This window comes from Dromaius novaehollandiae, chromosome 11 (assembly GCF_036370855.1).
Source record: "Dromaius novaehollandiae isolate bDroNov1 chromosome 11, bDroNov1.hap1, whole genome shotgun sequence".
Lineage (NCBI taxonomy): Eukaryota > Metazoa > Chordata > Aves > Casuariiformes > Dromaiidae > Dromaius > Dromaius novaehollandiae.
Window position 1 is genome coordinate 1,666,856 of NC_088108.1, and position 24,350 is coordinate 1,691,205.

The 24,350-nt window shown below is 46.1% G+C and overlaps 1 protein-coding gene across 19 annotated transcripts in view; it reads right to left on the minus strand.

The window, feature by feature from the left end:
• Positions 1-9,103: 9,103 nt before the first annotated feature.
• The window catches only part of LOC112990889 (H(+)/Cl(-) exchange transporter 5), a 54,393-nt gene continuing 39,146 nt past the window's right edge, over positions 9,104-24,350 (minus strand). For 17 of the 19 annotated variants that reach the window (XM_064517947.1, XM_064517962.1, XM_064517959.1 and 14 more), the window contains 10 exons: positions 23,439-23,538; positions 21,789-21,973; positions 21,001-21,123; positions 20,297-20,503; positions 19,224-19,304; positions 17,772-18,314; positions 16,474-16,660; positions 14,934-15,332; positions 12,168-12,384; positions 9,104-11,215 (listed from right to left, as the gene is read on the minus strand). In XM_064517947.1, coding sequence (XP_064374017.1) covers positions 11,125-11,215; positions 12,168-12,384; positions 14,934-15,332; positions 16,474-16,660; positions 17,772-18,314; positions 19,224-19,304; positions 20,297-20,503; positions 21,001-21,123; positions 21,789-21,973; positions 23,439-23,538 — 2,133 coding nt within the window. In that variant the 3' untranslated portion in view covers positions 9,104-11,124. The remainder of the gene's footprint in view (positions 11,216-12,167; positions 12,385-14,933; positions 15,333-16,473; positions 16,661-17,771; positions 18,315-19,223; positions 19,305-20,296; positions 20,504-21,000; positions 21,124-21,788; positions 21,974-23,438; positions 23,539-24,350) is intronic. The other 2 variants (XM_064517956.1, XM_064517948.1) reach the window with 2 other exon arrangements.

A 24,350-nucleotide genomic window follows, 5' to 3' on the forward strand; every position in this document is an offset into this window, starting at 1 on the left:
GCACTGGCCTCGCACCTCTTTGCATCGGGCACCCCGTGCGACTAGTTGCGGGTCTCTGAGCAGCCACAGTGAGGTGGATGGGACAAGCAGTAACCTGACAGTTCAATGTCTGGGCCAGTTCAGGTGCAGTTGGGCCCTGTGCAGCTCCATTCACTGCGTAACAGCCTTCTCCTCCTGTCTGCAGCCCTGTGTCTTTCCTTATTCCTTGTCCTAGCAGATAAGCCGGCACAGAGACCATCAGCCAGCAGCAAGAACTGCAAAGGGTCAGAGCAGAGCATCACGTTGCCCCCTAGTACCTGCAGATCCATTCCAGCCTCCCAAAATAGCCACAGCTGGCAAAAGTGCCAGTTGAGCAGAGTCCTGCCTTCCAGTCCCACTCCCCGTGCTGGCCCTGATGTGCACCCAGCAGCAAGGGTGCAGAGTGGTGGTGCTGGGACGCTGGCAGCAGCTGTAGAGCAGTTCAAGTACCATGCCAGAGCTGCCGAGCGCCAAGGTCGCCTCCAGGAACGGGCTTGTGCAGATCCCAGGAGCTCCTTCTCTAAGTGTTGCAGGCCAGCCCTAATGAAGGCTGCAGGCAATAACTGGTTCTTGTCTCATCTTGCATCTGCAATGCCTCTAGCAGCTTGTCAACCAGCCTGCCTGGGCCAGCGCCATGCCAGGGCAGCTGCCACCTCTCCCCCACACTCCTGCAAATGCCCGGGGCATTCCCAGGAAGGTGCGCTTCACAGGAAGGTGTGCTTCCTGGTCCTGCTTTAGGGTTGCCAAGCCCAGCCCAAGGCTGCCGGAGCCTGGGCACAGCTCAGCTCTGTGGAGAAAAAGCTGCCAAGGGCCAAAGAAGAGGGTGCGGAGATGGGCTGGTTGCCCTTCATGCCGCAGCAGGAGCAGGGCCCATTTCCTGCTGCTGCTCTCCCTGCTGCAGCTTTCTGGGCCTGAGCCATCTCCGCTGGCAGCCTCTGATGGGGTGGGAGCTGGTGCCAGACTGAGCCGGGTCACTCCCACATCTTCCCGTACCGGAAATGTGATCTTCCCCCCAAACCCAGGAGATGTTGGCCCTTTGCTGTTCGTCAGCCTTCATCTCCCTATCCTGCTGGGCCTGGAGTAGGAAGAGGAAACCTCTCATTACAGCTCTTGATCTAGCAAGGTGGATACGAGCGGGTCCCCAGGGCCATGGTGCAGCCAAGGAACCCCACTCAACCCCACTGCCTACAGCAGCATGGAGAGATGCAGAAAGCAGCTGCACTCTCCCTCCCTGCTCTCTGTCAAAGGGGCAAAGCAGCTGCTCCAGGCAGGGCTGTGGGCTATGAAGGAACTCCAGAGTCTTGCTTCACCCCCGGCTGCCCCGTTCCCTGGCTGAAATCCCATGACCTTGGAGACGGAGATGAGGCTCGGCCATGCAGCGTGCTTGTCCCTGACCGTCATGTGTTTTGCTCTTACCCAACACAAACAAAGCACAAAAGCATGCAGTGCAGCTGGGTTACACGTAATATTGCGTTAGCAAAGATACCCAAACACGCCAGGCTTCACTGCATGTTCACAGTCCAGCTCATTTCTGGTGCTAATACAAAAACCCTTCCTTCCAAAGGTACCTTTCAGATGGTCCGTTATTCTCCCACCTCCCATTCTTGCCTGTGTTTTCTGGGCTGCTTTAGTGACTAACAACAGGACTCGCAGGGCTCTCAAAAACCTTAGCAAACACCACTGCAGAGAAACCTCACCCCCAGGAGAGTGCAAGACTTGTCTGGGCTCCCAGGTACTCAGCTGCTGGGCTGTCTTGGGCCACCCACCCTGCAGCCGTGGGAACTCGGCGCTGAATCAGACAACTGCGCAAAACAAAGCAGGGGGCCTAGCGGTAAGGGGTGGGAGGCAGTCTCTGAAACATGCTTTAAAGCATTTCCCCCAGCATAGAGCAGGGGGTAGGAGATTGCTGTTCTCCACGCAGCAAACCAGGAGCCCCCGGCGTGCCAGGTAAGCCATCCTGTTGCGTGACCTGGAAGAGTCAGGCCCAGTGCCAAGTGGGCTGATCGGCTGCTCCAGTTTCCTGGAAGAGAGAGAAGTCGTGGGTGGATGTTTCTGTAGAAGAGAAACTGCAAAGAGCATCAGGCCAAATAGCAGCCTCACTAATCTGGCAAAAGCCAAGCAACACTAGGCAATGAGAGACATGACAGACTGGAAAAAAAAATGTTGAAGCGGTGGGGTGTAGCCTGGCTGAGGCCTGGGAGTATGGTGCCAAGGTCCCAGTTCTGCAACATCTCTGGCACATCTGCAAGTATTCCAGTTCTCCTGGTCTCAAGGCAGCCACGGGTGCTTCACAGGACCCGGTGGCAGGGAAAGAGCCTCGCCAGCATTCCCCAGAACTGGAGCTGCTGCTGAATATGCCTCTGAAACAACCGGATAGCCCTGATCAATGGCCACATTGGAGGACATCAGTATCCTGCAGAGCCCTGATGTTCCTGCTTTGTTTTGCCCCTTTGTACATCTCGGGCTCTGGAGCATTTCTGTTCCTCTGCAGGCTTCTAACCAGCCAGCACCCTGGAGAGGCTGGCAGTGCTATTCAGAATAGCAGCAAGCATTTTAAAGGTGCTCCAGGTTCCCCTTCAAACATTACAGTTATGTAAAACAGGAGCCCAGCAGCAGCTAGCACCCTCCACCTTGAGAAAGAAATTTTGTTTCAGCCTGAAGCTGCCTCAGGATTTCACCAGCTGCGGACACAAGTGGACCCCAGCTGGCTCCATTAGCAACACAGGAAATGCAGCTGGCTCCAGCCACATCTCCACTGGAGGGATAAAGGGGGAAAAAAAAAAAAAAAAAAAAAAGAGGACAGGAAAAGCTTGCAAGTGCCAAAGAGAGCAGTCCTAGGGAAAAAATAGTGCAGGCACCTGATGGTTGGCTCCTGGGGTGCAGCAGCGGGAGAGCCCCAGCTGGCCAGCTGCCGGGAGGGATTTCTCAGTGCTCAGCTGTGCCTTTTCCCCATTTCCATGCAAACACTGAAGCTGGCGGTGCAGGGGTAAGAGGGGACAGGGTAGTAAGGCTGGAGCTCCCCCAGGACAGCTGCAGGCGCAGGTGGAAGGAGCTCCCAAGGCCCGCTTCCAGCTGCCTGCAGGGGGGCTCTGGAGAGGGTGCTTTATCCGCCTGAGTCACCACGTCCCGATCCTCATCTCTTCCTCACTGTGAAACTTCCCCTTTCAAAGCAGTCTCGTGATTCCCAGCCCTCCTGTGGCCTTAGGGAAAGGTTAAGACAAAAATGAGAGGTTGAGAAAAGCAAAGCAATCCAGGGAATTCGGATGTACCTCTGTGACACTGAATTCGAAGATGGTCTCAGGTTTCCTGAACTGCTCTGGAAACTTCACAACAACAAACAGCAAGCACAGTTGGAGTCAAAACTGTATTGTCCACACAGCTTGGCACAGGATTACTGCCTGCTTTCTGCACATCCCACCCCACCGCCCCTGCAGGCAGACTCTGGTTTCATTCCCCCAGTCACACTGGTGTTTCCAGCACCAGGCAGGACTGCCTGCTTGTACAATGGCAAGTCCTGGGTTTTGTAAGTTTGATTTTTAACAAAAAGCCCCAAAGGCTGGGCCACATCAACCCAATGGCCACATGTGCAACATCCTCAGAAACTGAGCATCTTCATTTTAAAGAGTGACTGGAAGAGGAAGAACTTGGCCTGTACCGTTTTCCCAGTTGAGAGTCTATTGGCACAAAGTTATGTCAAGATATTTTTTCAGGAATTACAGTGGAACACTCTGAAGCCTCAGTCCTTGAATGCATGAAGAGGATGGGGAATCTTTAACGAAGGGAACTTGAAGTCATAACCATAACCTGCTAGCTCTCATTATTTTTTTTATGCATATATTTGCCAGAGATCCAGAAAGCAGATTCAGTTAGGGTGCAACCAAGACAGAGCATAGAGCAGGCAAGCACTACTCCCAATTCCTTCACCAGGAGATCTGGCCAATCATTAAGCCTCTGTGCCTCAGTTTTCCCACCTGCACAAGATGTCTAGTGCTGTCAATCTTTGTAAAAATGCTTCGAGACCCATAGGTAAACGAGTACTATATGGCAATGCAGCACGTGGAACTCGTACCAACTTCTGGCAGCATCACTGATAAAGCACTTCTGTTCCACCAAGGCAGCTCAGCAGAAGAAACACAGGTAAAAATTCCTGCATGTGGTCCATGCTTTAGACCTGCTTTCCACACAATCAAGCCTTCACTGGCTGCAACCATCTCTAGATATTTCTGCCTCTAATATAGCTCTTTCTAAGTTTCACACAGCTTTCCCAGGAGAGCCGAACAGCCACGCTGCACAACTGCAAGGAGCATGACTCGCCTCTCCTACAACGGGAAACGAGGTAAGTCCAAAGAAACCTTATCAGCATGTATGGCTTCCCAAACCATGTCATGTGTCTCAGGACATATTTCTGGCAGCATGGATAACACCAGGGAAATACCTTGAACCATATGGTATAGTGGACTTTACACCAAAAAGCAGTGTATGTGCCTGTATATATTTATACATATATATATATATTTTCACACACAGAGCATTTGCCACCTAGCAGCAGATAAAATAATACCATCAGTTGCATTACTCATCTGTTTGCCGATTAGGCAGTGTCACTTTGACCAGCAGTGATTTCTTCCTGCAGCTGTGAAAGCAGAGTCATGGACAAAGCTGGAAAAACCAAGTGTCTGTGTTTATGTGCCTGCGTGTGCGTGTCCGTCTGTCTGCTTGTGTGTGTCTGCATGTTGGAGCTGCTTATGCGAAACGTGTGGTTTCAGGGAACAGGATAGCAATAAATCTCAGTGCCAGCAGGCCGGTTGCAAAACGTCTCCAGAAGTGAGAAAGCAGTTTACCTTTCATTTTAAAAAGGCAGTGTGGATTAACGCTGACACGCACGCTTCATGGGTGGCTTTCCTGATCTCTGCCAGAGCCAAGTATGGCAGACTCAAAATTTCATGGAAAAATTGCCCTGAACTTGAATCAGACTCCTTAAAAACACCAGGAGATGGATTCAGTCAAGGTACTGAACAGCACAGTCCACCTCCCCTCTGCAGACAGAGCCAGTCCTGCTCCCCTGCAGCCTCCAAACAGGCTGTTTCAGAAAAGCTCTCTGCCCTCGTCTGCCCCTTTGGAAAAGGGCTTGGGTGAGGGCAGTCAAGAGCACTTGTAACACCGTTTTCAGACTAATCTGAATTCTCATGGCTTCACCATGTTTATTTGATCCGGATACATACTCTTTCCTTGTAGTTGCTGCCAAAGCAGTGTCTTATCTTCATTGTCTTGAGGGCTGACTTTCGATTCATTGTGTGGCTGCGCAGACAGATCAGACAAATGTGCCAGACAGCGGAGGGCGTTTACCCCGCTAACGTTGTTGTCCTTTGTCTCAAAATAAATTCCGGGGCTGCAGCCTGTCTTTTTGCTTATTATTAACCCGTTCACCTCAACCTCCAGGTCTTTTGTTCACAGGCATTCCCTTCGCAATAGATCTGGTTTTATTTTAGAGTCCCAAGCCCAGAGCAAGTTCTCAGAGATAAGAAGGAAATCCACACTGAAAAACACGCCAACACCCCAGGAAACCATTTCTTGGAACAGCATAAATAAAGCTTACAAAGAGCAAGCCCCGGTGTGCTAGAGGTTATGGCCCTATTATCACACAAACACAGAGGTGAGAATTCGGAGAGCTCACACATCATGCAACTGCTCCTCCAACATCTTCAATCCCACCTCACTTCCCTGCATGCCTCGCTTGGGGGTAGCACAGCGCTGGCTCTTCCCCAAACATCAGTTAACCCTCAAAGCCAAAAAATAACAATTAGTAAATCCAGTTCCTTCAGCGAGAAGGAGTCAAATCGCCATAGGAAGCAGGACACTCATTAAACTGGCCCTAACTACAGGAAAACATTAATGTGCTTACAATGCAAGGGAGCAGAGGCAGCCCTACGCTGCTGTGAACAGGAGACCCTTTTCATCCACGGCATCTGCGCCAGGCCTGCTGGAGCCACGTTGCTCACAAGGCAAATGCTTTCAAGCAGGTGCTTGGACTCAGTGACCTCAGCACTGTGTGGGTGCTTGTCCTCACTGAGCACTGCAGAAAACCTCTGCAAAATTCAAGGAAATTCTGTGAAACGCTCAATGGTTTGTTGGCTGGAGCCTCCAGGAGCGCAGCCGCAGAGGGTCTGCAGCCTGGGATGCTACGGTACTGTGAGGTCCCACCAAGACGCCAGGGGAGGGGCACTGCTTTGAAGATGACTTCTCTCCCCTCCAAAATTGAATTTCCCTTTACTGTCCAGACCTTGGACTCCTCGCAACAGGCCTTGGGTCTGCTGGAACACTGAATCCGGCCTCCGCAGCTGTATCATCCTCCTTTATCGCTAGCACGTGCATGATCTTCTGTGTCACAGTCCTGCATTTCTTTCCTGCTTCTCTCCCGGCACAGTGATCTCCTGGTCCAAGTTTCTCTCCCTGGCTCTGAACATGCTCTCCCTTTGGGAAGAGCAGGCTGTATGCAAGGAAGCAGCTGAGCTGGCTTGATCCAGACCCATATATCCCACATACCAAAGGAAAGACTAGCTACGCAGTTTTCCCCTTTACAAGCGAGACAAGCCAGAGGTACCAAAATAAACAGTTTCACTTCCTGGCTTCCTCAGCATTGTCCCCAATGGTACAGGAGACACAGGATGAAATCTGCCATGCTGGTCCCCACTGTCCCTTTGCTCCTCTCTTCTCCTGCCCATCAATAGGAATCTGGACAAATCTGCAAATGAAATTTGACCCGAGAAAGAGCTTGCCCTGCCACCGCCCTGCCTCCCACCCACAAATACCCTGCCTGTATCTGCTGCCTTAGGCCAATTTGGCACCAGGCATGGTGAAAAGAGGGAGGGATCATGATGCATTTGACACTGTATCTTATTAAGGCAAAGTTCAGAGGATGGGGCGTTTCTCCTTGGCCAGGGGGAGGACACAGGTCAAGCAGGAGAGTGTAGCTGAGAGCCTACCAATCCAGTGGCCCCACGTTTCCATAAAAAGCTACCTCATGCATTTTTTTGTGATATTCAGTTCCTAGCACGCACACTCCCTGGAAGACGAAGTCAAGCCCAAATCGCGACCCACCCTTAAGACGACTAAAGCTAGAACAGGCTTCTGAACCTCTCCCAGAAATGGTCCTGAATAACATATTTCATAAATATTATAACATCCTCCCCCAATTTCCCTTCCTTTTTAGGGTAAGAGGTAAAGAAAACAATTTATACAGACATCTCTTCACACAGAGTTTCACCCCCAAAGTTAGGAGGTTTCAGCAACAGATGAGAAAGTGTTTAAAAGAGCATCAACACCAGCCATATGCCTGGTTGTTTGATGACGTGCTGCAAACCACATTTCTTGCTTAGCTAGTGAGCTCACAGGCTTGGGTTTATTTTTTAAGTTTACAGACTTATACAACCATTTTTCATCTTCCTCCCTGAATTCTCACTGGAGATGACATGGACAATGTGCTGCTTGCTGATGAGAAAGCCCACGGCTCCTCCTGGAGTCACTCTGAAAGTAAAGCAACAAGGAGATGGGGCAGAACGCTTTGCAGCAGCTAGAACACCCCAGGGCAGGAGAACCTGTTTCCAAGACAGTTTTATCGACCAAGACCAATGTAGAAAATGATGGAGTTAAAAAATATATAAATATTATTACCAGCTTTAATTTTAAAAACAAGTGCAGAGATCTTTTCAGACAAGAGGCAGGTTTCTCCTTCACAGAGGCTTGCAAAGAAAAGTCTTTTACCATTGCAACATTTTTTTAATTTGCCCATTGTCACTATGTTTGGTTTGGCATGGCAAGGACTCAAAATCCTCTCTCAACCTAGGACCAAGGCTCTCTAAAGCCCAGCTCTACCAGGCTTTCCCACAAATCCAGGGTTTGTTTTCTGATAACTCTCACCTATGATGTAATTTTTTTCAGGCCAACCTTTTGAGGACAATTCACCCACGCTGCAAAGTCGCCTGACAGGCACACCAATGGCTCATTGCCCCAACTCCGCAGACTAACGTCACCTTCAGAAACCCTAGAACGAGCTTATTTTGCAGCTCACCACGCAACACTCCCAGGGCCAGCTGACAACTGGCAAAGAGAAGGGCAGCCAAAGCTCCAAAGCCAACTTCCAGCAGGCGAAGAGCTGCCGCGGGGTTACCTGCTGGTCTGTCACGGCGCCAAGCAGGTGTTTCCTGCCCCGAGCCTGGGAACTCCTCGCTGCACGCCCTTTGCAAAAAGCCTTCCAGTCTTTCCTCTCCAAGCACCCCTCTGATGTGCCTGACGCTACCTGTGGGGGCTGGGCTTCAAATGCCTCCAAACCTGCATGACGCAGCCTCTGTGGGCCTCCTCTGAAGATCTGCTCTTGCTGGCCTGCCGGGATCCACTTGTCCTCAGATAAAGCACCCACCAACTGCAACAGTCCAGCTTGTTAACAGCTTTTGCTTTCAGCAGCTCTTACTATTTTGCTGGCACATAGTGCATTACTGCTGCTTTCCCAGAAGCGGTCACTCCTTTCCCCCTCTGTGAGAACAGTGCTCAGCACGTTAGCTGACCCCAGCGTTACATGCCAGTGACTGTGGCAGGAGCTGGGCTCGCACGTAGTGTGGGTCTCATTAAAGGAGACGGTGGGAGGTGGGGGGTTACGTTCACAAGCTAGAGCCTTTCCATATATTGCAAGGTAAGCAGAAAAGTGTAAAACAAAAGCTTTGTGCTTTCTGGGGTCACAAGTCTGCCAAAAGCAAACAGAACCCTGCAAGGGAAAGATAGGCATCTGCAAAGATGTTCTCCAGAGGGAGCCCGCATGGAATTTAAAAAAAAAACAAACAAAAAAGACCTTCTTCCCTAAATTCAGATGCAGACTCATACAGCATCTATGGGGATAAGCCTCTAAGAACAGGACATAAGCATTTGAAAGCAAAGTTTCTGATGCAATCACCCAAAGCCTGTTGACAGCCAGAGCAAAGGCAGAATGTGAACCATTTTGAGTTGCAAAGCATCTTCTGGGCATACCACAGTTTTTGTTTTAATTCTAAGACGACAGAGTGAGAGATCTCCTGCTGCACAAAAACACCACAGACGAAGTCAAGGCATTTATTTTCTTAGAAGATATATGATCCAGTAGTAACATTTTGGTCTGAGTCCACTTTCAACCATACAATAGCTGAAGTGGCAGACATCATCTCACTGCGGTATTAAAGCAGTGGTGACAGATACCTGTTGCTGGATGGCTTTGAAAAATAAATAAGCTGACTTCTGTTCAAAGTAGAGATGAGGAGTTTATTTATATTCAAGAGTTTAAGATTGGCAAAATTTCCTGCCAACTCTAGACATCTACCCACAGGACAGGTATATCATGGGCTGGGGTAGCAGCCTCAGGTTGACACCTCGTCACTTCCTGCCAGTGATGCCTCAGCCTTGTTCTGAAGGCACCTCAGCCAAAGACAAGGGCAGTTCAGTCACCGTGGCCTCTTCAGTCCAGACTGCCAGAGAGGCATGCTTGTGCAAAGTGCAACACATGTTTAACAGCCAGAGGTTTGTCCATCAGGAAGCAGATTAAGAGCCCCCACTCATTTCTCCGACTCCTTAATTCTTGGCCATCACTCACTGAGAGCTTGGCTCCCTTCACGCGGACAGTCAGCTCGGGGCTCCCTTCTGACCGCCCAGAGGCGAGCCAGAGATGAATGGAAGCTCTGTCTCCAGTAACAATCCTCAGTCACAGAGAGTAAAATAAAGCCTGCTCTAGATGGAAGCCACAGTGAATACCATTGGCCTCCAAATGCATTTATATACTTTCAAAATTTCAGTTTTCATTAACAGAAAAAAAAATAATTTGATAAAATCTGGGACAGGGATTTGAGAAGCACAGACTTGGAATGGAACAACTGAAGGACAAGTCGTTTTGCTGACAGTGGTCAGAAAGGGTTTTTATTGCATAGTTGTTTGTAAAAGGAGAGACACCAAGTGGTGAACATATATAAAGTGGCAGTGTTCTCAATCCCAGAGCCAGGATTTGAGCCTGAGTTTGGTGCAGGACCAGGGAGAGGAGCAGGGAACAGAATATGCATTTATGTAAACATCTTGGGTACAGGAGTCTCCACTTGGACATCCTCAACAACATAAGACACTGCTGATTAAGGAAGAGGTCAGTTGTGCAATATCTAATGTGATCAGGGATCAGTTGGAAGTGCAGTAAAGCCAGGGGGATAACTTAGGACTCAGCCTTTGCCATTTCAGATACAGGCTTAAGAGAAATCAGGAGAAGAAATCCTTAGGCATGTATCTAAGAAAGAAAAATGACAAGAATACAACCATTAACTCCTTCTGCCTCCTCCTTTAGATTCTCCTAGCAAACAAGCCACAGAGTGAAATTAAATACATTCACAAAAGAGTAACCAAACTAAGCTTCTTCCCAATCAGAAACGGAGTCCAGTTTTAAGCAGATCTGCTCTTTGGGCGATTTTTTTGTTTGTTTTCCTTCTTTCACCAGAATGTCCTCAGCTAGCCAATACTGATAACTAAGGAGCTGAGCTCTTATATGGGATCAGTTACAAAGCTATCTTAAAATTTGCTAAGTGCCTTTTTCTTTTTTCTCCCTTTTTTCTCTCTCCTTCTGTTTGACTGTAGAAGGACTAAGTGGCTAACCAGGAATACACTGCCCCTGAGTTACAATGGTATCTTTCTGCCACCACCTGAATGCTGCATGCAAAATCATCCTTCTCCGTCACAGCTTCTGAAGACACAGAACTGGGTCCTTTGTCTTTCCCTACCCACATTAGTTACAAGAATTCAAATAAAATAAAAAAGAGGAGATATAATTCTGTAGCATTTTGCTTTTACTCCTTCATGGAATCTTTCCAATGCAACTTCACAAAAGCAATGTATATAAAGTCCTTTTTCTTCTAAAGAGAAGATTAATTTCCACAGATTATGTAGTGCAATTGGTTATCCTGTAGAAAAAAAAATATCTATCCTCTTCAGCTCCATAGAAGGAAATGCCAAAAACAGTTCCAAGGTCTCAATAAAAATAGGAAAGAATATCCAGGATCTTTATTATAAAGTTTCTTCTGTGTTGAACACACAATACCTATTAGTCTGCCTTTAATTGAAGAGTATAGAGTCTGGGTCCTGGTTAGCCAGCTGTGCAATGTGCTTTAATACATCCTTTTTGGTAATGATCCCAAGTAGCTTCCTGAAAAATGAACACATATTATTAGTGCATTGGCTCCCAAAGGACATATCATCAACTCTCACAAGGCTTCTCAGATGGTAATTTGTAATGCTCTGAAGTAGTCAAAGCACTTTTTTGAATCACAGTGCAGATACTCCACATGAAGTATGGTGTTCACGAGCCCCAATCAGATATTTTGTCAGTATTTCATACAAAATACAGGTAAGGAGATTAGAGCCCAAAAGACAAGTGTTAATAGTTTTCATTAACACCCAACCTTCTCCAAAAAGATCAATTTGAATTTCTAGGGCTGCATTTTAAGTCTTGATACTCTTGGCAGCTTCAATTTCAAAAAAGAAGTTGTTCTCAACAGCCATGCCAAAATTCACTAATGAGGGGACTAATTAAATAAAACTTCTGCTGGGAAGTGTTGGTTAACAATGCCATTTTCTGTTAGAAGTGGAATAGTTCAACTAGTCCAACTGCATCACTAACATATCTGGTAACACAGAGAATAATTCCTTTTACAGTGCGACACTTCAGTGAACAGATTTAAGTCACTATCATTAGTTTTAATTTTTTGCCCTCACTCATCCCTGCCTCAACACACACAATTTCTGAACTGACACCAAAGTGAACTCAAGTCATTACACAGTGTGCATGACCAGATTTGAGATGGAAGTAGTCATGAGCCCTTTCCATCTGTGTTAGGGATGTCAGACCCATCACCGTATGGACCTGTGCCACCATTTCACTAGCCTTACACTGTTTCCATTACTGTCTCAGAAAAAGCAGCTCAGGGCTTCCACAATTGCTTGTTTCCATGTTACCATTGCTCTGGTTGGTACTCAGTGGTCTGCATGTTGGAGGCCTTTGCTCACTTGAGGGAGAGTGGGTCCTGACTCAGATCAATAAGTAATTCAACATTATCCTATGGGATCCCGAGCCCACAGCCTGCCTGCAGCATTCTTACCCGTTGTGAGTGACCAGGCACTGGCGCAATCCGAGCTTGCGGAATATATCCACGACAATTTCCATGGGCGTTTGGTCTGTCACTGTGAAAGGACTGAGGTCCAGGATGCTCCTGAGTTTGAGCATGGACGGGGAGCTCGGAGGCAGTGGAGGAGAGTGGTCAGTGAAATAAATAATTGAAGTGCTCACAATCCCATCCTGCTTCTTCCGGGCGTTTTCTGGAAAAAGGAAATATTTGATTAAATATCACCCCTCCTTTCCTTTTCTAAATAGGGGAGCATATGCTTTTTTCTCTGACCGCATTGGGATGACCTTAACGAAGGTCCATTCCTTCACTTCACCCACACCGTTTCACAGGGCATGTACCTAATGACCCAAGTAGAGGTGCAATGTTTCCATCCTATCTTTTAATAACTCTATCATTACCTCCAAGGACTCCCAACATTTCATCCCAATGATGAGATTTACTGCAGCCCAACCTACCAAGTTAGTGTTCTGCCTAAACATCAAGGCTGCCGCGCATCTCAGCATTTTCCTCTGGCCGAAAAGATGGAAACTTTTAGAGAAAATACTTTTTCATCTCCAGAAATACCCACTGCTGCACACATTTCCCATTCAGAGGAAATGCAGTAGGGTAAGTGTTATGTAAATGCAAATTCTGGAGACCTTTAACTTGCTAGTTTTAAGACCAATTAGATAATATGCTTTGTACTTTTACCATTCACCGATGTGGGTCCCCTGCAGAGCAGCTAGAGAAGTATTTTTAAGCACTCTACCTGCTGGCTCAGGCTCTGTGCACATGAACTAGAGTCCAGAATAAAGAACAGCTCAGCACGGTCTCAAGTACTTGCCACTACTCAGATATTTACACTAGTGCATTACAGCTCTCCTCCTACACAGGCAATTTGGATGCCTGCTGTATCATAGCTTTGATTTGATATTTACATTACTAGACACATTGGGAAGTGGCTAACTTGGTATCCAAAAAAAACCTCACTTAATACCCTCAGCAGGCTATCAAAAGCTAAATCCCATCCTGCAGCACACAACAATGCCTTACTGTGCTTATCTTGGAAATAGGTTACACTCAAGGAGTCCCTGGAGATTCAGACCACCACAAAACCAAGAAATCATGGTCATATCACAAAGCAGCCTGACGGAAGGAAATGCACATAATTACAATACGACAGTGTGCTTTTTCTAGATTTGCTTCCATACTGTCATAAACATTTAGCCAGGTATTTATCAAGAGAACTCAAAGAGCAATATCTGCATGCTCTGAAAGACTATATTGCACATCCTAAAACTGGCACTGAAAACCAACTTTAAAACAGAGCAGAAACAGCCAGAGCTGATTCATGGCTATAGACAACTTAACTACAAAAGCTACTCTGGTTCTGCTATGGGATGAAGCTAGCTCAGGACCAGAATTTCACATTGTCCCTAAAGAAAGTTCTCAGGATTGAGCTGAGATGGTGCATTAAAGCATGCGCTGGAGAACACATCACAGACTTCACACGTGTTTAATACCTTGAGATTGTGCTGTCCAACAACCGTATATCTGCTTTTCCCCCAAGGTAACTGCCACCCTCTTCTCACCTGCTCCTTTGCACCAGTGTTCACATGGCCCCAAGGAGAGCTGGAACAGTGAACTGATCTGCAGGAAGCTAACCCATCAGGGAGGAAAAACGCAGTTTTAGCTGGATCAGTTCTATCCAGCTCACCATGGGGTTTGCATGAACCCTGCTTGGTGACTGCACAAGAAGTGTTGATGAAGATAAGTCCAGCTCTCCAAAGCTTAGCGTAGATGCTTGAGCCCAAGCTACTGCTGGATACAATCAATAAGGACTAAACAGGCAAGGCGTGTGGGGCTCAGTGCCCTTACGCCCAGTCCCAGTCTTCATTTCAGTGCAGGCACGGCTTTTAAAGGACTAAAATGCCCCTCAACCCTAATACACTCAGATGTTTCCTGACTCACCAGCAAAAGAAATACCATCCCGTGTAAGCCAGCAAGAGCCACCATGACCAGAACCAGTACTTGAGCTTCTGATGTTGGGAAACAGCAGTTGCAAGTTTCCAGGAAACAGGAGAGCAAGACAAACCTATAATGTGCTCTAAAATTGTGATATGGCAAGGGCAGAAGTGTTGTTTCCAAGGACCTCAACTCACAGAGATGAAAACTGCATCCAAGTGATGACAAAACAGTGTTTCCTCAAGTTCTGTCAGTACCACATACCACCTGCTTCACAACAAACAATGCAGGGCACAAGTGAAACAAGTAAAACATTGGGCTGGCTTTCAGTGGTGTGGAGACGGGGAAGACACTCCTTAACCATCAACATCTATATTTACGGGTTTGACAGTGCCACCTCAGAAGTGACCCAAAATTTGGTACATACACCTGGTTTCCAACCAAACTTTTTTCTTGAATGCAATATAACAAGATTTGAGATATTAACAATTCAGAAAACTTTCCACCTCTACAAGACACAAAGACAAGGAGGTTTAGTTGTTGCTGGCAAGAAGTCTCATGCTCCATGTTGGTACCTTAAGCTTTAGGAATTCAGCAGAGTTGCACTAATTACACTGTGCAAGCTGCACTGTCCTTTGCTCTCAATGCTTGCAAACTCCACACTGCTGGGGGATGGGGATGCTGGCTTCAGCAAGCATATTCACCATCACCGTTGGGTGTTTGAATTTGTGAAGTAAGTTACGGCCTCTAAAATGCACCATTCAACTACACAGTATCTTGCCTCTCTTCACTTACCGATTGAAATGATGAGGTCTCTCCTGAGGACAAATCCAACAAGCCTTTGGGACTCCCGTGACACCACCACTGGGTAGCCACTGTACGTTGTTTCATTGATTATGGCCTCAACATCTTCTACTGTCATGCTGTCCTGAGTGATGACAGTCAGAGGCGGATCGTTCCTCCGTGGCCTCATTACATCCATTGCAAGTGTCTTGTGCGAGAACTCTTCCTTGGCTTCCAAGAAAGGGTAGCCGTTGAGACGAATATGGGCATCATAAATGCCTTCCCGCCCAATGGCATCTGCCACCCACTTGCTGGTCATGGCTGCTGCCATCAGAGGAACTATGTATTCCAGTCCACCAGTGAGCTCAAACATAATGACCACCAGGGACACAGTCATTCGGGTCACCCCACCTACAAGCAGAACACAAGAGGATAGAGCACATGAACACACTTCTGGGGATTTCCAGCCAGCAGAGCTGTTCCTGACTTTTGCTACTGCTGTACTCTGCCAAACCATCAGGACAACCTCTTGTATTAGAAAATGGTTGTCTTATTGAACTCCTACATAGAAAACAGACATCACATTCAGCATCGCAATGGAAACCAAACATGTACAAAACATGGTATTGAACCCAACTGTCCTTTCTAGTATGTTATGTCATGGGCTGGCTTCAGAGGCCCTCTTGCTACATGGTTTTTGATGGGTCCCTCTCAGAACTCAGTATCCTTAGAAGACCACATGAATTTCAATCTGGTAATGGGACACACCCCAGCGTCACATGTCCTTTGATAGCAGATCTTCTGATCCACGAACAATGTGCTATGTCTGTTCAAAACTTCCTGCTTAACGCTATGTAACAGCAATGCCAATTTGCCAGAAAGATTATCCTGTTACTTAACATAAGAGAAAATTAATTCCAAAATTAGCTTCAAAAGAGTCTGGTCATGCCTTAAAAGGGCCTTACACACACCTCCATAAACAGATTCACAAGCTTTGACTGCTCTTTAAGTTTCTCCTAATACTGTGAAGTAGTACCTTAAGAGTTAAATACACTACTCCGTGAAGGAGAGGATTGGGAATGGCAGTGAAAGTGAAGTTCAGTCACATGCATTCAATTTCTCAAGAGGAACTTTTGCCAAACAGGAGTAGTGTTACCACACATGCAAAAAACCAAACAAACCAAACCCCCCACCAAACAGCACTTGAAAGTAGAGTTGCATTGTAATGGCCAGAACAAGCAGTAAAAAAGGACTTGAAAACCTACAGGAAAAATATAAAGCCCCTTGCCAGTTTCTTTTGTTTGATCTGTGGATTCAGGAGATTCCCCACTGACACCCATCACGTCTAAGGATATGTTCAGGCTGGCGAAAGGAGGCAGAAAGATGAGAAACACGTTACATATACTACTACAAAGTCTGCTGTTCTTGAGATGAAGTCAGTTGTTCCAGACTGCAAGAACAGCAGCATCGTTTTAGTCTTTTCTACAGTTCTTCACCCTAGTCAAAAAAGTCCCAAACTTGCACCTCAAATTTCAAAAGACATCTTGCTTACCTAGACACGCTGCAGCCCCAACCATTGCATAGAGACCAGGAGTGATACAGTCAGCCCCTTGGCTGCACCAGCCACTGAAGATGACCCAGTCGTGGTGGTAAAACGCCAGCTGCTCCATTCCTACTCCTAGCAATCTGCCCACAATAGCGCCGACTGCCATACTGGGGATGAAGAGACCTGAAGGGACCTGTGACAAAACACATCAGTAAACATGGCATTTCTCAGGAAGGCAGCAATCAAAGACTAGTGACAGTTAAAAGTTCCCAACATGACTGTATTAGAGGTTACGCTAAAGTTAAGATTGATAAGGCTGCCTTGCTCCAACACCTCTTCCCTTCCTGCGCTGAAAAGGTAGCGGGAGAGTATCACCTTGTGTCCTTGAACTGACAAGGGAAAGCACTGGGCATGCCACTGTCCTTAATGAAACAACCCATGCTCTAACGTCTCCATTACAGTTTGAATTTACTTGTTTCTGAGCAGGACAAATAGCCATACAGACCAGATTAGTGTAGAACAGAACAAGGTTTTTTAAAAGCTTATGTATTATGAAAGTATACCAAAGCCTCACCTGCACACCACTAGCACTCCCTCTCCTTTCCAACCACATGACTACTTGTTGACTGCCATGCGCGGTATTTCCCTGCTCTGCTGGTTTCCCCTACTGGCAGTGGAATAATCCTTCTTCCCTGTCTGCAATTCAAATTCCACCTTGAAAGTGGAGGTGTCTAGAAACAGCATATACAGCATATGTCATACCCAGCAGCAATGAGGTGCAAACCTGTAGGCTGGACCTACCTTTACTGGGAGACCCAGTCAAGAGACTGCAGGGAAAAAAGGGTGCTTAGCCTCTCCTGCTAATATCCGGCTGAATAGGCAGTATATTCACAGCCCGAGACTGCAGCTGAACAAGTACGACTGACCAACAAACAGCTTTCAGATAAGCAAGCATTTACAAAGATCCTCAAACCACTTTGCGATTAACTACTACATACACAGGGGAGTATCAAAAAAGCTTAAGGAAAGGCAATCTAGAAATGCTCAGTATGCAGGAAATTGGCCGTGAAGCCCGGACATACCAGTTTCAGTTACTGCATCTGATAGCCACACTCAGGGTAAGAAGCTCCAGTGCCCTCAGAACAATCATGCTCTGTTATCCCCTCAATGCACACTTTTCCCCCTTTGTGGCAAAGTTTGGGGAGGAAAACATGCCTGCTTATGGAGCAAATAAAGTTCCACTAGCATTCTTCTCATTTGCTGCAGAAACCCTGAATCTGAGCTCCTCTACAGGCAATTCTCACCTTCATGCCGAAGGTGAAGATTGTAATGAAGACTTTCATTATAAGGGCCAAAGCCAGCTGCCACATGGCTGTGTAAACTCCTGGGCCAGCAGCTCGGTCTGGCAGGTCATCCCCTTTGGTGCTGTTGAAATCATTCACATACTCGCAGAGCTTGGAAGAGTCCAAAATCCCACAGTCATTGAATAGCTCAGAAATCAGCTCGCTGGTGCTCATTCTGGTGTATTCATTGGGGAAGGCCAGGACAGCTGTGATTGCAGTCACTACAAACACCTCCAGCACTGGGTATTTGCCAAGTTTGGTTGTCTTGCGTCGCCTGCACCAGGCAATGTTGCTGCGAATGAAGAAAGCTCCCCAAAGCCCACCAAATATTCCCAAAAGGATGAATGGTATAAGCTCCAGAAGATGCCACGGCATGTGAAACTCCACATAGAAGAGAACCAGGCGGCTGTTCCCAAAAGGGTTGATGGAGCGCAGAGTAAACGCAGCTACCAGAGCAGCAAAGAAAGAGCGCCACAGTGTCTTAAGAGGAAAATAATAACTGACCTATAAAGGAAGGAAAAAGCAGAGACAGTCATTTCATCACTCGTCACTACAGCGATGGCTGCCCGGTAACAAAAACGCCACTGCACGAAGTATAAACAAGGACCGAGACTGATGCTTACTGGCTATACACCCTCCTCCTTAGGTACCCAGGCTTGATTTTGAGCTCCATTCTTCCTAGATCATAACGATCAGGATGGGCCCTGAGCTTTATACTTTCAATGCAACAAATAACTTCTATGATCCCTGAAGTAGAGGTGTCTTACTCTGATAATACAAGGTGTTACAGATTAGCTATGAGCTGCATGCAGAGAACTATTTGTCTGCCACGCTCTGCAAGGTGCAGGAGGGCTGAATATCAGTGCTTGCCATAGCAGCTACCACAAGCTGAGTAAACTATTGCTCAGTTGAGCAAAACTGTCCTATTCCTTCTCCTCTCAGTTAATCTTGAAGCAAGCAGCAGTGACCTATTTCATATCTAGGGCAAAACAATGGAATTAGAAGTTTCTGTGGAAGAAAAGGGGCATAATAAGTTAGATAAAAGCTTATTTTGAGGTATACGGGGGATGGAGCTGTCAGGAAGACAGGGGACATGTGGAAAACATAACAGACGCTGTGAGCGCGAGTAGTCAGTGCTGAGAAGCACAGGCAGACTGGCGGAAAACAGATTTATTGCCAAGCTACAGATTTACATCCTCTGAAATAAGTTCTCCAGTATTCGTGAGAGTTAACTGAAGCTCTAAGTAAGCTGTTAGGTTGCTTAGCAGATCCCTGTAAATCCATCAACCAGCATTTAACTGGCTCTCTCTTCTATACCCAAGCTGTTATGAGTGGGCTGTATTTTTAAACCAGCAGAATCAGTTCTTGCAATAAAACAGCTTGCCAAGAGCTAATACAAAATGCCGATGTTACCTCTTCCAGGCTAAAGAGCACTCCTCCAATCGGTGCACCAAAAGCTACAGACACACCAGCAGCTGCAGCTGCTGATAAAACCTGAGAGAGAAACTGAAGTCAGAAGTTTTAGGGCTTCCTCCCAGCCTTCCCCTTTTTTGTTGATCTCCTCTACTTAAATATGTACAACTTTTATCTCCAGTGGGTGCAGAGAAAGCTAGTGTGATCTGTTTTAGAGACAGCAGGGAAAAAGATAGAGTGGGCTAAATCTCTTGGGAAAAGTATTGCAATCCACAAGAATATTAGTGTTTAAACAGGCCCTCCTCCCCCTCAATTAGTAGAGCTGGCACAGCTTGCAGTTACCTTTTTCTGTTTCATCTGATCTCAAGCTACACTTTCACCTTAGATAAAGCTTCATTAAAGCAGAAGAATGGCAATTTCATCTCCTAGCATACACTGACTACGTTTGTTTGTCTCACATTCATATCATTTCTTAGAATGTAGTGACAAAGTGCAGGCAGAGACCCTGCGAAGCCTTCCAAAACCCTGCTTGCTCACAGGGTGGATTCTGTCATTCCTGGTTTGCCAGAAGATAACTTGGCCAATGTGATACTACGCATCTCAGTATTTGTTCTGCAGTGACTTGTTCAGGGAAAAAAAGCCTTAAAACCTTGTGAGGGAACATTTATGAGCTTCACGTGAGATGTTAGCTTTGCTCTTATGCCACGTCCATCATGACTGCAGTGTGTCCTCGTAAGCAAAGCTCTTCAGTCTGTTCACATGGCCAGGTCCAAGTCCCTCAGACACTCCTAAGAGTTTATGGAAATATGTGGCAAACATTAACAGGCCTTGCAGAACTGGGCAAGGTAGCACCAATGAACGCTTCCATTACAAATCAGGTAACTACCTATGCCAGGGGAATGATGTGGTGTCACTTTCTACCAAGACAGTTTTTGCTTCAACTAAGCGTTGTGCTGAGGCATATTGAGAACACGCCAAGCAAGAAACAATTTACATTCAGGGCAAAGCACCAGACTCATCAGTCTCCCATCCCACTATCTCAACAGTCTGATGGCATCACAGTCTCACATTACCTCTCTGCGCTTTGCTTCATTTTTCCTGTATTTGGTGAAGAGATGACACAAGATGTTCCCACAGCAGCAGGCAACGTGCACCAGGGGGCCCTCTTTTCCCAAGCTCAGGCCAGAGGACACTGCCAACACTAAGGTGATGGTTTTGATGATCAGCGTCCACTTGCCCAGGTAGCCTCTAATGATGAAACCACTTAAGATAGTTTTGATCTGGAAGTCAAGCACATAAAGCTCTACAGGCTTTCCTTCAAGCCTTGGTCAGGGCTCTCATTTTATTATGTGCTCCCAACCCCGCCTTCAGCCTTCCCCTCCCCCCAGCTTTCAGAGCCTCTTTCCAACTATCAAAAGCAACATACAGTTGGCTCTATATTCAAAGGCTGAAACAGCTATTTGGGCCCTTTCTTTGGGGTTACTATCCCTACCGAAAGATAATCTGACACCAGTTTCTGTAGCTCTTACACAAATTGTGCTCTTTTCTTATACCTCCTGCAGTAAATGCTAATATATACCAGTTTTTAAAAGGGATTACATGGAGACTTAAGATACTAGACATGTTTCTGTGATAAGGTTTGAAATAAAGCATAAATTAAACACAGCGTATCTCTCGAGTGCAAGAAAGTGTTATTCCACAGCAGACACAAGTAGTCTTTGGATGGTGGACCCCTACCCCAAGTTAAAAAAAAACACTTTCGCTCAATCTCACTCACCTCTGGGATTCCTGAGCCACAGGCATAAGGAGCAAACCCCTTTACAAGTAACACAGCAAGAAGGGAGAATAACAAGGCCCACATAACGTACATGAAGTAGTTGAGAATATATGCAAACGCCCCCTGAAATGCAGAGAAAGTGCCCCAATTTAGATAGGTAGTTTCAACAAAGATCACATCAAACCTGCGTCCTGAGGGAAGTGCAATCAACACAGAAACAGCAGGTAATCTCATCATCAGCCAAAAATGAAAGGAACCACAAGCAGTTGTGGCTTCAAGGACAAGTTAGGTTTGTTGGGTTAGGGGGTATGAACTAATCATATTTCTGGACAGCATTACTAGTAAAATGGTAAACGAAGTATACCAATATTGTCCCAGTTGAGCAGGCTTTCCATTGGATAGCACTGCCAGAAACACAAGACTTAAGCTAGTTCAGAATTGCTCTAAAAACGTTCAGGGGCAAAATACCCTCCAAGCAGTAAGCCTCAAATATATGAGCAAACCAACCCTGTTTAAATGCATCAAGCTTTTGACTCCTCCCTGAGGACAACAGAGAAGGAACTTGTTTGAACTTGTTATTTAGACCCTTGGAAGACCTCAGCAATGGACGTCAAAGCATTGAAACACCTAAAGTTTGCACTTCTGGCATATATATACATATATATATATGTACACACACACACACACACACACACACACACACACACACACAGATCTCTACTAAGAGACAACGCAGGGTAGGGGAAACAGTACGTTCAGCAGAAAAATTAGTTGTAGGCACACATCACCTCCCCATGGCCAATAATAAGCTGTGACCAGCTCTTCCACTCTGGACACTTGTCTCTGTCTGTAAACGTTGTGTTAGATTTCCAACAGCAGTGCTCATGGTTAAACCAGAAGCCTGCCAAACACACTCCTTCTTTCAGATCTGTCATCCAATGGGCAGAGATATCTATCAGACCAGCTAAGGAACCTATTAGAGGAAAAAAAAGGATTAAAAATCAATAACCATCTCATGCAGACACATATCTGAATGTTACAGTTTGCTCTAAACATTTTTGATTCATCTACCAACAAACAGAGCAGTAGTGCTATTTTTGCTTACAATTTACTTTTATCCTTTAGAGAACTAAAGGGAAGGCTTACGCAAGTATATATTGACAAAAGTTAGGAAACTAAGCCTGCCTAATAATATTTCAAAGGCTGACCCTTGCAAATTGCATTAAAACCCACCCTAAGTCAGTAGAAATTAATTCTTCTCAATTACACTGAAAGGCCACTTATTAAATACAACATGGCAAGTAGTCTGAGAAGCAGAAAGGGATTTACCACATTGCAGGGGGATACAGACAAAACATGTTACTGTCTCCAGCACAAAAACACTAATCCAATAGTTAAACTAACTAGCACTGAGACTGTGACAGGAATAACATTGAATTTTGAGAAACATTTCCAACCCCAAGAAAAAAAAAAAAAGGAAAAAAAACACACATATGTGGGAAAGAGTCACAACTGTGCCAAGCAAAACAAACCAGAGAGTAAGAAAAGGAGTTCAGATTTTAAAAGAAGGAACTTCAAGTGGATTCGTGTTTTTGTGCTAAGAGCTCCCACAACCCCCACAGAAAAACGCTGTGCTCAACTGCACTCTCTACTAAAATGCAAAATCAACACAACAGAGTTCAGGAGTGGTGTCTTCTGAGTTGTATGAGCAAGAGCTAGCACAGACTCCAGAGGCAGTGCTAAACATTTAGCAAATCTTTTGGTTAATGAAAAACTGGCTAGCAGCTTTTCTATATAAATATTAACAGAAGACTCAATTTCATCCCTCCTGATCAATGTTTAGCTGCCTTCTATCAAGAATATCTGCAGTTGACTGACTGACTTCTGTTGCATTGGGTCCAAAGTTTGTTTCTGAAGTTATTTAGAAAGTCTCAGCCAGTCAGCCTCTGGAAGAAGCTTCCAAGATGCAGGGTAAATTCCAAGGCTTCCCAAGACCTTTTATTCCTAAGACTAGTTAAAAAAAATTCTTGCTAATGGTGCTTGGCATCAGCCTCTCCAGTGCTAATGAAGAGCATTCAGCAAGGAGCACTGACAGCATGATACCTCCCTCTGACACAGCATTTGGTCAGCTGTGTCTTGCTGGATTTCATTTCAGAGCTCTGTAACCAGCAACAGACCCAAAATTGTACCCAGGACAGCTTTCTGTTTGACTTTTGTATTTGGGTATTTACAAGAAGATGGCCTCAAAACACTGAAAAATAATCCACTTCAAATGGCAAAGCAGTATGAGAGCCACAAAGTGTCAGTGGAGCTCCCCCCGCAGCCTGTGTTTCTGGGACAAAATCTCCTGTTCTGATGATACAGGTTTGTGCTAGGAATCAGTCCTGACGTTGAGATACAGAGCTAGTACTTAGTCTTAAATTGAGGTTTGCTCTTACCTGCTAACAACCCTATGAGAAGCATCAACAACCAGCCAGAAAAAGCATCACTCACACTGTGTATCAGGGCCCATGTTGACTCTTTACTTCTACTGGTAATCTAGAAGAAAAACAAACAAACAACCACCACCACAGTCGTTGCTTTCACAGCCGTTATCGTAAGTGGAGCTCTGATTAGGACATGTACAAGGGTAGATCAAGAATACTTCCACTTTTCCTAGCCAGAAAACTAATTACTACTACTAACACTTGATGCCACGAGCAAAGGCAAACAGTCAAGAAACCCTCAGAGCACTTTGGCCCCAGCAAGTTATCAGTGCCATCTGCCTGGGTGTTGATACCACAGCAGTTGTGAAAGCAGGCTGACACGAAGCATCTCAGTCTCCAGCTACTCCCTCAATAGCTGTGACGCACACCAGACATTGCTTCGACCTGAACAGATTCTGCCAAGCACCGCGTGTCCTACAGTGGCCTCCTCAGCTGGGCCTGAAAGGGTGAGCAGATGTAATACCACCGTGACTGCCAGCTGAACTGCTGGGCTGATTGCACTTCCAGCCAGGACCCCAACCTGCTGGGGATGTCTCCTGATGGAGACGTTCTTCGGAGTCTCTGGCTCATGTTTGCCCATCTAATACGTCTAACACAAATGTTTGAAGCCTGTCAGTCTCACTGCTCTTGACAACCACACAAAAGGACGAAAGAACAGCTATTGTGTGCCTTAATTACCCAGGCCGCCTCTCACAATGGCGTTCCAGTACATGCTTATTATTCCCAGATAAAAAGGCACATTGACAAAAAAACAGCAAATACTCACTAAACTAGGAATAAATAAGGCAAAAACCCTTTCTGCCTGAATGAATTATTTTAATCAGTTTTTCCTTCTAGATTTCATCTTTCAACAGGCATGCTGTT